This window comes from Branchiostoma belcheri, unplaced genomic scaffold (genome assembly GCF_001625305.1).
Source record: "Branchiostoma belcheri isolate BF01 breed outbred unplaced genomic scaffold, Haploidv18h27 scaffold101, whole genome shotgun sequence".
Classification (NCBI taxonomy): domain Eukaryota; kingdom Metazoa; phylum Chordata; class Leptocardii; order Amphioxiformes; family Branchiostomatidae; genus Branchiostoma; species Branchiostoma belcheri.
Genome location: NW_017802392.1, coordinates 85010 through 98492, shown reverse-complemented (window position 1 = coordinate 98492; position 13483 = coordinate 85010). Strand labels below are relative to the sequence as shown.

The window sequence follows — 13483 nt, the reverse complement described above, 5'->3', positions numbered from 1 at the left end:
CATTGCTGTTGATGTCTGGAGCTGGATATCTGACGTCCTTGATAAATTTGTTGTGACGCATGGCAGCAAAAAGCAACATAATTTGTAATCACTGGACCTGGTCGAAACATTTTTAAATTTATCCCGATCTATAGGCCAAAGCTAGAAAAACCTTTAGAAAAAAACTAACGTCACAACGTAGCCAAGCTTTTCCTCTAAAAAACGTATGCACGAAAAGGATAACTCAGTCGACGTAGTTTGCATGCCATCGTTGTCACCTTTGACCTGACAGGGGGACCGTCCATTATAAAAGGGGAGGGGTGTAAGTTTTCCACACAGCAAAAGTTGCAGTGTAAAACACAGCAAAAGTTGCAGTGTAAAACACCAAAAGTTGCAGTGTAAAACACCAAAAGTTGCAGTGTAAAACACCAAAAGTTGCAGTGTAAAACACCAAAAGTTGCGGTGTAAAATTTTGTTCTTGTCGGCCACGGTATGAAGTAGTGATGAGCGAAATGTACACCTAGGGGGGTTGGGGGTGGAATATGAGGAGCTACATTCACTGCATTACTGCACATCAGATTGAATTAATAAAGTTTAAGTTGTTGAAGGTGGCTGATAGGCCAAAATGCTGGCAGAAGGAAAAATAAGGCTGTGTACCAAAGTAGCATTGAATTGCTGAATGGTCAGGCCAGCAGACACAAGACCAAGAGCTTTGATACCTTCAGCAACTTCCTACTTCGGAGATTTCAATTGGGGTGGTAAAAGCCAGTTGAAAAAGAGGGATGGGCTCCGTCTTCTAACACCACACCCTAGACACATTGTACTAACAACCAACTGCTCTAGAAAAAGGCTATGGGACTACTTTCACCTACCTTACCCAAGAAAACGATGTTGAATTGATTCACCAACCAGATGAAACTTTTTGCAAACTTACTTGACAGTTTCATGAGGTGCAGTCCTCTGTGTGGTGAAAGCCTCGGCCCACTGCTCCAGTCTGTGAGCGATGGCCTTCTGCTGGGGAGACAGGACAGTGGAGATGGCCAGGAAGTGCTTCTCCAGACGGTTGACCAGTGGGATGGGAAACCTCTCATACACAATGTCCTTCTCTGCAATAACTACCAGCCTGGGAGAGAGAGGGAATTGTAAATATGGCTAAACAAATCTACTTGGTTTTCTTCAAGTTGTTTTTTTGGTCTTTTGTCAGAGAAAATATGATGCAACAGGGCAAAAAAAGGCCTAGGCATCCTATGATAGCCATAAATGCTACAACAGGAGCCACAAAATCAACATAACAGACAACAATCCAACTTGTTGATGTATTTTGTTGAAAGTTGAACTTTTTTATCACATGACATCGCTACATTCAATTTGATAGATTGGAAAACAGTTACTGTAACACCTAGGAGGACTAGAACTTTCTTCAACTGTATTTAGGAAAACAATGCAAACTTTTTACATGTACAATGTAGTTGATTTAGAACCTGAATATTTTTAGGGGGAAGTCAGAAAAAAGTGGGCAAATCTGAGAGGCAATTGATTAAATTGGTGTACTATGAATGATTAAAAACTAACACCCTAACCTTTGCTATTTGATCATCATAATTATCATTATTGAAGGACATGAGCTTCTTCCAGCAATGAAAGACAGACTGCACTGGAATCTAAACTTTGTTTGCCACACCTAAGAGGAAGACTGATGATGATGATAGCCAGAGAACCTATCTGTATACAGAAACGGTGTCCAAATCACAATGTCATATTACTTTTCCACCTTTTTACTGTCATAATATTTTACATGTTTCTGAAGCTTAGATGCCAAATTGTGCCCCCCAAACCGCAGCAATGACATGTGTCCCCCAAAGAGTACTGACAACTTAGCTTTACCTAAAGTTTTGGTGGACTCGGCACTTGACCCTGTGTGTGCCCAGACCCAGATCCACATACCGCTGACCTCCGAAGTACACATAGTACTGCATGGGGGAAAAACACTCTGAGTACATCTTGAAATACGTATTGTAATATCTATAGCGATTCTCAACAATCAAACCAAACAAGCACATAGTCTGTGAATATGTAAGGCACTTGAAACTGAAACAACATCAATTCCAACATCCGAATCCGGTATTGAATTTTGTAAGCAGTGCATGCAAAACAACTTTTCCAAGCCTGTGTGATGATAACCATTAGAACCCTGTGGTAGTTATCACAATATCAAACATTACCATGGCCCAGGTATGGTTTAATTAATTCATTTAATTTTCTAAATAATTTATTTACTTAATTTAAAACCTTATTTGCCATAAATAGCACATCAGCAGAACATACTGCACCTGCGCGAACCCCGCAATGAACTACGAATAGCACTTTTGCATAACATCTCATATAAGGTCATACTTGCGTATATAAGGTTAGCATCCCACCTGTAGTTTCAAACTATTGTGTTGGAAAATATATCGTCTGTAACAGGCAAAATTCTGATGTAACATTGACCAAAAGTCCAACGAAAACTGAAAAATCGGAATTTTGCACACTCAGACGCATTACGTTTTGCCGACGTGCTGCCATAAATATTTCATTTTTAAATTTACGATAAATGAAAATGAATCCCTGCTTACCTGGTTGAGGGCATCATAAAGACTCTCATACAGGTTCTCCAGGTTGAGCAGCACCACAGTCCTCCCAGTCTCCATACACACCTTGATACGGTTGATGTTTTGACACACCTGGCAAACCATCATTAAATAAGTTCAATATTGTGTACACCAGATGAAGCTAGAATCATGGTAAGAGATCATAAATGTCGACTGATTGATGTGAGGCATTAATATTATCTAATTCTCAACAAACAGAATGTACATCATGTGTTTTACAATGCAAGAATGAACTTTCGATGGACACCATGATGTACACATTCATGTACATACAGTTTGGTATAAAGGAAAAAACATCTGATTACAATGCTTTACATACAGTACCAAACTATTTCCTTAAGTGCAATCCCATTGGCCTCTACTTGATTTCCAATATCTCCAATGCCATACTAAAATACTTTTGGGTAAAGTACTATAAGACAACTTGTACTGTAGTTACCGGTAACACAGCTTATGGGCATAACTTTCCATCCTTGAAACACTGTGTAGTGCCCTTACCTGTTAGCCTGACTGCATTACACTTCTAGCAGCCCTCCCACGGGTCAGGCCCTTAGAAACTTGATCGTCAGGAAAGTTGCAAACATCTTAATTTGGTTGATTTATACATATGTGCCAACATGGACCAATTATTGTCAGACTGAGAAATCTCTGTTACCATAGTGTCGGAGGCTGTGATGACTGAGTTTCTATAGTGACAGAGGATCCTGAGTTCCCATTGTTAGTTCTGGGAATGGGCATGCTTCTCTCTAGTGTTTAGGGAAATCGCAAATCAGCCCTTGACAGTGAGAGATTTTGTAACGCAGGCTACCTTACCTGTGTGTACTCCAGGTCCTTAGGGAAACTGTGCCCTTACCTGTGTGTACTCCAGGTCCTTAGGGAAGCTGTGCCCTTACCTGTGTGTACTCCAGGTCCTTAGGGAAACTGTGCCCTTACCTGTGTGTACTCCAGGTCCTTAGGCAAGCTGTGCCCTTACCTGTGTGTACTCCAGGTCCTTAGGGAAACTGTGCCCTTACCTGTGTGTACTCCAGGTCCTTAGGGAAGCTGTGCCCTTACCTGTGTGTACTCCAGGTCCTTAGGGAATCTGTGCCCTTACCTGTGTGTACTCCAGGTCCTTAGGGAAGCTGTGCCCTTACCTGTGTGTACTCCAGGTCCTTAGGGAAGCTGTGCCCTTACCTGTGTGTACTCCAGGTCCTTAGGGAAGCTGTGCCCTTACCTGTGTGTACTCCAAGTCCTTAGGGAAACTGCTGCCAAAGATGATGACTGTGTCAGACATGGACAGTAACTCCTGCTGCAGGATCCCCAGCGCTGCATAGTTCTGAGTCAGCACCATCAGGTAACGGCTCTCCCTGGAACAGTGGGATTTTAAACTTGTAAGGACAAAGGAACATCCTACAAGAGTTAGACAAGAAATTGAAGAACAGCAACACTGGAGATGGATGAAGTCAATCATTTATGATAGCCAAGCAAATCTAAACATGAAGCAACTTATCAACAATGTGAGCCATTCAACAAGAACCAGTAAATCACGTAGCTAGAAATGCAATGGCTGCAACAATTGGGCAGGACAACTGTTCATTGTTGACTGTAAACTATATCAATACAGTGCCATACATAATGCAGTAGTTTCTTCTAAATAAGGAGGGACATCATTGGAAAAGAAGAGAAAGGAATAATTGACTTTTCAGCACCAAGGACAGTGTAAGTTTTTTAAAATCCAATTTTAACGTCATTTTCCCCTTTAACTGGGTATTAGACATGCTTGCATCAAGTGCAAGTCTTTTTTGAAGCTAGATTTTTTTACGTCTCGATGCCCTTCCTAACGCTAGGACCAGGATCCCTCTAACTGAGGAGGGAAATACGTGTTAAGTGCCTTTCCCAAGGACAAACGTCTGGATATGTCTGGGTCCAACCCTGAGGATTGAACCTGGGTCCGCTTGTTTGATAGTCGGGTCAGATGCTCTATCCACTACACCACACAGTAGCTACATGTAAGAAAGAGTATGGATGTAGGGATTATAAAATTCAGTACCAAGGACAGTGTAAGTGTGGTTATAATCATAGAGTAGAGTAGAGTAGATCTTTCGTCTCGGTAGGAAGTTCTCTTCCACTTTGAGCCGCTCCTTGTAGTTTACTGCGTTGACATGGTCATCTTGTGGGGGTTGTCCAGTGCCCGGGGGTTGTACACCACTGGATGACTTCTCATGTGTTTTTCCAGTCTATTTTTAAAACTGTTCACACTTGGGGCTGACACCACCTCCTCAGGTAGACTGTTCCACCATGTTACTACCCTGTTGCTGTAGAAAAACAGTCTTTTGTTGGTGTTCACTGATCTTTTGTTTAGGCGTAAGCTGTTCCCTCTTGTTCTTGTTTTTTCTTGCATTTTTGGTAGGCAACCCTCTGTGTCCAGCTTCCTATGAATGTATTTGTAGGTCATGATCATGTCCCCACGTATTCTTCTGTATACCAGTGTCGGGAGCCTTAGCACCTTAAGTCTCTCCTCATATGGTAGATTGCTTAGACCAGGCACCCTTTTGCTTGCCCTTCTTTGTACGTTTTCTATTTGGTCTGCCTGCTTCCATTGGTGTGGGGACCAAACTGGTGCACCGTATTCAAGATGTGGTCGAATCAGTGATTTGTATAGTAGTAAGAAGACCTCTGTGTCGATGTACTCAAAGGTCCGCCATAGAAGACCTGTGAGCTGGTTGGCCTTTGCTGTCATTTTTGCAATATGCTTTTCAAAACTCAAGTCCCGGTCAACTATGATCCCAAGGTCTTTCTCTTCCGTGGTAAATTTTAATGGTATCAGACGAGATTTGCCCTTCATTGTGTACGTATATGGTGGATGTCCTGACCCAATCCTTAGTACTGTACATTTGTCCGGATGAAAACACAGCTGCCATTTAGTTGACCATTCTTCTAGTTTGTAGAGGTTCGCTTAGAGCTCTTCACAGTGTTTTTCTTGGGTCACAGGGCAGTACATCTTTGTGTCATCTGCGAATAGCTTCAGCTGGCTTGTTACTGCTTCAGGCATGTCGTTTACAAAGACTGTAAAGAGCACTGGTCCTAAGACACTTCCCTGCGGTACTCCGCTTGTTACCTCAGCCCAACTTGACAGCGCTCCATTAACGCATACTCTCTGCTTGCGGTCTGACAAGAATGAAGCAATCCATTGTAGCAGTTTCCCCTTTATACCGTAGCTTGCGATTTTTGTTAGGAGTCGTTGTATTGGCACGGAATCGAATGCCTTTCGAAAATCCAAATAGATCACATCTGTTGGTTCTCCCCCATCTAGAGATTTTGTCCAGTCTTCCAGACATTCTAGTATCTGAGTCACTGTCGACCTTCCTGGTAAGAATCCATGCTGATGTTTCGTAAACAGCTCATTGCTTTTCATATGGTCCACAATTCGATCCCTCACGATTCCCTCCAGGACTTTTCCTGTTACTGAAGTAAGACTTACAGGGCGATAGTTGCTGGGAGATTTCTTGCTTCCTTTTTTGAAGATGGGAGTTATATGTCTGATTGACCAATCTTCCACTCCCTCAGGAGTTTTCCTTCTTCCAATGATTTTGTGAATATTATCTGAAGTGGTGTTGCTAGAACCTCCGCCATTTCCTTTAATACCCGTGGGTGGATGTTGTCTGGCCCCGGCGACTTGTTCGGGTTCAGGTTTTTCAGCCTTCGGCTTACATCTTCCACACTGACGTTTATGCTGTTGAGGTCTTCCTCATACATTCTCTGTGTCGGTTCAGGGATTGACTGGGTATTCTCTTTGGTTAAAGTGCTGACGAAAAATTTGCTGAGGACTTCAGCTTTTTCATCGTCATTTGTTGCTACAACAGTGTGATCTTCATGTGTGTCATCCACTATGTCTGGTATACACTCTCTTGTTTTGGTTTTTGTATTCACATATTTCCAAAACAGCTTTGTATTCATCTTGATGTTCTTTGCCAAGTCCTTTTCAAAATTTCTCAGAGCTTTCCTTGTTGCCCAGCGAGCTTGATTTCGTGCTTTTGCATACTTAGCATGGTGCTCATGTGTTCTGGTCTTTGAGTACTTTTTCCATGCTTTTTGCTTCCTCCGTAATTTTAAGGTTGTGTCACTGTCTCTCCATGCTAGGTGACCTCTTCTTTTGGAGGGTAGGTTTGTTTTGGGGATGTTTTCTTCGACTGCTTACTTTGTGTGAAAACACTTCCCAGCATTCCTCGACGTTGAGGTTGTTCAACTTCTTTTCCCAGTCCTCACTTAATTCTTCTTTCATTTTAGTGTAGTTTCCCTTGTGGTACTGGTAAGTATTAGTTGAGGTATTTGTCCTTTCCGCATAACACTTGAAGGTGAAGGACATGACAATGTGGTCACTCTTCCCTAATGGTGGCCTGGCATCGATTTCTGCAATCATGCCCCCCTCATTTGTGAAGATCAAGTCCAGAGTTTTACTTTCCTGATGTAGTTGATGCCTTGTTGGGAATGTGACGTGTTGGAATAAGTATGCATCCCTTGTTGCTTCCAGGAATCTCCCTGCCTCACTCTCGTCTGTGCGAGTAGTACCTCCTCCTTCACTCCATGTGATAGTTGGATAGTTGAAGTCACCAACAATTAGCATGTGTGAGTATCCCCATGTACCACAGTACTAGTACCTAACTAAGAAAGAGTATGCGTGTAGGGATGATGCATTTCATCACCAGGGACAGTGTAAGTGTGGTTATAATTAGTATTTAGGCCATACTACATGTAATTCATTTGCCACTGTGGATCTGCTGTGGACATATTTTATGCCAGAAGAAGGAAGTTAACTCACTCCTTTGTCAAAAATATTCTCACCTCAGCAATGTTATTATACAATGGTTAATTCACTCAGATGCCTCCATACACAGTAACTTCTGTCATCACTACATTTTGTTATAATTTTTTAGTTAAATGTGTTTTAATGTGTGGAGAACCAACAAATGGATGTGGTGTTGCTATAAGAATTGAATAACAACACTGACACCACAAGACAGTTCAGTACCAAAGAAAATGTTGGTTCTGGTTATAGCAGTGGGAAACAATATGCGTCTTTCCAAAATCATTACAAAATTAGTCTACAAACTGGACCACTCAGAACATAATTTTGTAAGGATTACGTTCCATGCAAAGAATCTGTATTTTTAATGTAAATCACGGGAAAGGAAAACCCTGTATGGAAACCCTAGCACAGAAAATCCAGGGGGATAAAACACCCCGGTAGGGAGCTACAATGTAACCCAAGGCAAAAAAGCAAGTGGGAATGGCCTTGTGCAAATGTTTTTATTACTCCGTGAAGGAGGTCAGGACCTCCGGACGGAGTGTTGTAATCGGCTGATTTTTCATGTTCGCAGTCAAAACACTGGGTTCTCTTCGTGTAATCGGCACGCAATTTTATACGCCGTCTGCGGGCATGCCCGTGTTGATGCACGAATGTGTATTTTTGCCGTTGCTGCTTTCGCGGTCAATGTAATATCGCAGACGCACCCCTACAATTACGAGGCGAATTGGAACGGTCCAGAAAAACGCGTTGTTTGGAATAGCGGGGGGGGAGGTAAAAGTTCATGCAGATACGGGGTGGTTTTTATAAGTGGTTCCAGATGTTTTTGCCCATGGTTAAGAGATGCCAAGTTTTTTGGAAGATGTTCGCAGCCAAAACGCATTCTGCCGTACGTCGCATATCTGTGTAATTTCGCATGTGGTGTTGCATTATGTCCGGGATGATGCACGTCTTTTTATTTTTACCGTAGCTGTTTTGATATTGGAGTAAATGGTTATTTTCGAAACATCCCTACTTTTACAATCCTGTGGAATAGACCGTAGGTTTAGGCAGTTGTCTGGTAGCAGAGGTACTGTAAGCAGATATCCTGGTTATCTGGCCGGCGGTAGTAACACTCGCGGTGCTTACCGCCACTGTTGCTGGAATTTGGCTTGTTCCAGGCGCGCTTAATTAGGTACAGGCACCGTAAGACGGTGGGGCTGTCTTTGTTACTAGACACGACCATGATAGTCCGATCTTTATGTGAATGCAATGATTGTGTGTGTGTAATTAAAATGAAGTTAGAACTTGAAGCACAGTATCTTTACACGCCCTGGGAGCAGTAATGGATTTAGCTCTTTGTATGTTTTATGCTTGTGACGCGCCCTCATTGCCTCCGCAGCGTCCGCTAGCGCGCTATAATTAAATCCACATCTGGGCGCGCGGCGGGGTCCCCAGAGCAACACAGTGCGGAAGCATTAGCGTGTATTTGTGTCCTCGGGCCGAGAACGCATTTTGCGCAAAGCATGCGGGGTAGCAGAGTGAACTGTCCTGGGGACGAGAGTTTGTGGCGCGGGCGGAGAATGCCAAAACTCCCTCCGTGGCTAAGTTCCTTCCGCGACTAACTCCCTTCTGGGCAAATGTAGAGGGATAACGGTACACCCTCATAGCGTCACCAAATGAGGTACTTTGTAAAGGTCCGTTTCATTTGGTATATATTACCATTGTGACAGCATTTTATACCCCAAAATAGGAATCTTGCGTCTTGTTTTAGGTCCCGATAGTAGAAAGAATGCAGTGTACATGTATTCAGATGGCCGCCGTGTAACGTTACGTACTAGCGAGCGCGCACGACAATACCGCCAGAGTAGAGTAGGTTATCCTAACCCTTTAGATAGCGCAAAGAAAACAAAAACGACAGATTTGCATTAAAGAAAGTTTATTTTCCATAGCCTGGGCTAAGCCACGATCTATAACCTATGGCTTCTCCACGGGCGCTGGGGACGAGCGTGGTATTAACCGTTGCCTAATTATAATGTCTGCACAGTAGGTCTGGCGTTGACGCTTGGGATTTTGTTGAAATATATAAAACTTCACGGAGAATTGTCGCCTATGGCTTCTTGTTAATTTTTAGTACTGTTATTATGTTACAAATGTGCATTAAACATATTAACAACAAGGTTACACATGTCTGACTGAAGCCTACCCTTCACAGTGCATGCCCTGGACACTTGCTCGGATCAGACCACTTGGAGTGCAGTCTGGGTCATCAGCATGCTGCAGCAACAACAAACATTTCCTATATTCACTCAAAACTCCTCATGCCAACAAAATCATTGTGAAAATGCAAACTGGATTGTACAAGGTGCAAAATAAAAATTACAGATACTTGCAACACAGCACAAGCATTTCCAGTTTTCTACTTAACTTTGTCATCTAGAATGATGTTTGCATGCATTTCTATACTGAATTCCATGCCACATAGACATGATTTTTCCTGTGTTTTCATATCTCAGAGTCATGGGCATATACATGTAGATGAGTGTACATCTCTGAACAACCACATGTAGATTTCAAAGGCAAGTTGTTGTACCATTTGCATCACAGGTTTAGAGAGATTTACAGCCTAAAGAGCTCAATTTGTGGGGTGTGGCACTTCTATGCCAACAAGGCTATGCTGAGCTGGTTCAGATTACATGTTCTTGGTAGATTATCTATCGATGTTTCCATTATTTGTCTAATCGTGTATACATGTACCTTAGGTATTGTTGTTCGTACAGCACTGTAAATCTTCATGTGTACTTTTCATCATCTGATTTGCTTCCCCCTCCATTGTAATATATGGAAACTTGAAATAAACAAATGAAAAATGCACACCTTGTCATCTGGGAGTGTCCCTAGCACTTGTTCGAACTTCTGCAGTGGGTCCATATCATCCCTGCCTCCGTAGTTCCTCAGGACGGCATGGACCACCTGAGCCTTGGTGGGGGGTCTCTCGGATGTCTTACAGAAACCATACACCATCTTCACCAGGCTGGAAGGAAAACATGGCCAATATTTAGACTGAGTGTATAAAAATAGACTAAGTGTATAGCATTTAGATGTTAACACTCACTGTGTATAACATTAGACTGAGTGTATAGCATTTAGATCTTATGCATGTTTCATTGTATGCATATGTTTGTATATGTTTCAATCATTCTGCTGTGGTGTCGAATAGCCAAGCATGGCGGTCAATTTCTAGGGTAAATTTCCAATTCTACGGAGGGGTATCAGGTTACCGGGGTTCCACGCGCGGCTTCCGTGGAGCCAGTCTCAACGGTTAACATTCTGTTAAGAAATAATTAACATTTTCACGGGGACTCCATTGTCCAAATGTGATAAAATCAGCACTGCATATACCCCAAATGTTGTTGTTTTTATTACAATGCTTAAATGTGGGTGAAATCAGTCTCAAATCGTCGAATGCTTATTCTAGAACAATCGACGGCAATAACCAAACAAATGATTTAAACCGACCCAAAATCTTCCAGAAAATCCCTCATTTTTGCATTTTAGAGAACAGTATAACAAAATTAAGATTTGAGTCGGACAGTTTTCTTTATTTCAAAGTTAAAGTGTTGCTAAGGCCGAAAAATTCGCCCAAAAATGCACTTTTTCAACTTCAAAGACCAATAATTCCAGAATGCCGCCATCTTTAAAAAATCCGTCCGACACAGATCGAGATTTGTGTCTTGCCTACAATTTAAAACGTTTCTGAGGTAAATTGAATTTGTTTTTGTTGCGGTTTAAATACCATGTTTGCAAGCATGTCAGGCAGGGTGAGTAAGTACAGGGGGTAACTTACATCCCAGTACACAACAACTACATCGTCAAGGTCACACACGATGACGGCAGTAGCTTCGTTACTTGTTACATATCAACTATAACATGGCATAGATGTACTGTCCCGAAATTGGTTTATATTTGTGAAAAACTTGATTTTTTACTGTTAGGAGGTAGCCGTGTAAAAACGGGCTTGAAGCCGCGGGTTTACTGTACATGACCGCGGGTGACCTCGGATCGAACGAACGTTCGGTTCGATTGACGTCATATCGAACATGATTCGATTCAAATGACGTCATATCGAACATGATTCGGTTCGATTAAAAGGTTGGAATATTTGGGCCCAAATTTGACCATCGTGAAGTGGCTAGGCTAGCGGACCTGACAGCAAGAGGTCACTGGTTCTAATCGCTAGGCATTGTGTCGTTGGAAAGGGCACTTAGCACAACTTTCCTCACACCAAAAAGGTGCAAAATGGGAGCCTGACTTTGGTTGGGGAGGTAAACGGTGGTGAAAGGAGAGGGATGGACTCCACCTTCCTATAAGACACAGTGGATTAACAGCTGACTGCCCCTACAGCCTGAAAAAGGCCATGCAGGATTGCATTTACCTTTTTTTAATCATACTGCTTGATGACCCACAAAGGTTTCTGAAAATTTGTTCATAACTTACAATGAATATCAAATAGTCAAAATTTTTGTGGATGAAGGTTAGACATCCAGGTAATACGAGACTGACGAAAGCAAGTGGATACTAGCTGAAACGTCTGACGTTTCCAAAATCATATCCAGTTGTTTGAGTAACTGCTTTTTGGCAGTCCACATTTTCATTCACAACTTTATCCATCGGTGGGAAGTCTTGGCAAAATTCCTTAGTGTTATTAGACACAACTGTTTTTCAAAATTTAGAGATTCATTAACAGTGCTGTTAATGATTTTGTGTATACAAGCAGAGCAGTTTTTTAAATAAATCCAAAACTGCACCTGTAAAAGTCTCGAAGGCCAAAGAACTCCCTGTCCTGAGAATTGTAGAGCTTCAGGTAAGCTTCGCACAGTTGTGGGAGGAGAGTCTTCATACTGGCCAGGACATGGTGGTCATTCTCACAGATACCCCTTGGAAATAAGACATGAACAAATAATATATCATGAAGAACTGTTATGTTGACTGGAAGGCAATACAGCACTAAGGACAGTGTTGGTATTACAATCATAAGCAGTAGTTAAGAAAGGACGTTAATAATAATACACAAGAGTTCAGCACCAAGGACAGTGTTAATAAGTGTGGTTACAATAGCAGTTAAGAAAGAGTATGAATGATAAAGGTAAATTGAATAGACTAGAAGACAATAATTCAGCAACAAGGACAGTGATGGGTGTTACAACAGTACCCTTGCCAAAGTGGTCTGCTATGCAGCATTACCCCCTGAAACATTCATCCTGCATTACAGCCAGTATAGTGCCTAATTTCACAGTAGATTATGACTGTCCAAGGCACCTCCCTCCACTGTCAACTCTGCAGTGCCTTGAACCAATTAGTTTGCCTTTCCCCTGCATTAATGCCCTCTGTCACAGTCTTCGGTTATGGTTGACCCTTACATTAGCACCAGGCTCAAGTAAGCACAATCCTCAACCATTTAGAACAATCCCTGTGTCAGCAACTGACGTCCCACCGCCTCTGAGCAGGCCTGACTGACCTAATTCAGTCTATAACCTGCCTGGCCTGAAACAGTCTGAAGTTTGTCCCCCTTTTACACAGGGTATATTTTCAGAAATTCTGTTGCAATTCCAACCTAAAAGAACATACATGAAGTTGCATTTAGGACTTCTTGTCATTATACTTCAACCACCAACACTGTACATGAACCACTATCCTCATACCAAATTTTAGGTCCTTTATTTCACCTAATATGAAGACACAGGAGCAAATAAGTTACAATATACTTTTTGGGACTATTTTTTTTTTACAAAAAAGCTACATTGAATTATTTTAGGGCCTGCATCCAAAAAATTAAACCAAGAATACCTGTGGAAGTATATTCCCAAGCTCTGTTAAAATTTCAAGACATTTGGTAAAAAATGTGGTGCCTGGTAGCAAATGTCTAACAAGAAGTGGAGAGAGAGAACACAATGTAGGACCAAGACAGCTTAGAGCATTCTGCTCCCCCCATAGGTCACATGACCTCTGGGGGGAGCAGAATGTTCCCATACATGGTCACATGATAGATCAGACCATCCTTTGCAACTCCCCATAGCACATGTAGGAGGCT

General features: G+C 42.1%; 1 protein-coding gene across 1 annotated transcript in view; it reads right to left on the bottom strand.

Annotated features, from left to right (window-relative positions):
* LOC109473931 (E3 ubiquitin-protein ligase rnf213-alpha-like) overlaps window positions 1–13483 on the bottom strand; it is a 134495-nt gene that overhangs the window by 46490 nt on the left and 74522 nt on the right. The window contains exons 51-57 of the mRNA XM_019774105.1: window positions 12201–12329; window positions 10270–10426; window positions 9599–9669; window positions 3844–3976; window positions 2595–2702; window positions 1864–1949; window positions 914–1102 (exon numbers count right to left, since the gene is read on the bottom strand). Of these exons, the coding sequence (XP_019629664.1) occupies window positions 914–1102; window positions 1864–1949; window positions 2595–2702; window positions 3844–3976; window positions 9599–9669; window positions 10270–10426; window positions 12201–12329 (873 nt within the window). The remainder of the gene's footprint in view (window positions 1–913; window positions 1103–1863; window positions 1950–2594; window positions 2703–3843; window positions 3977–9598; window positions 9670–10269; window positions 10427–12200; window positions 12330–13483) is intronic.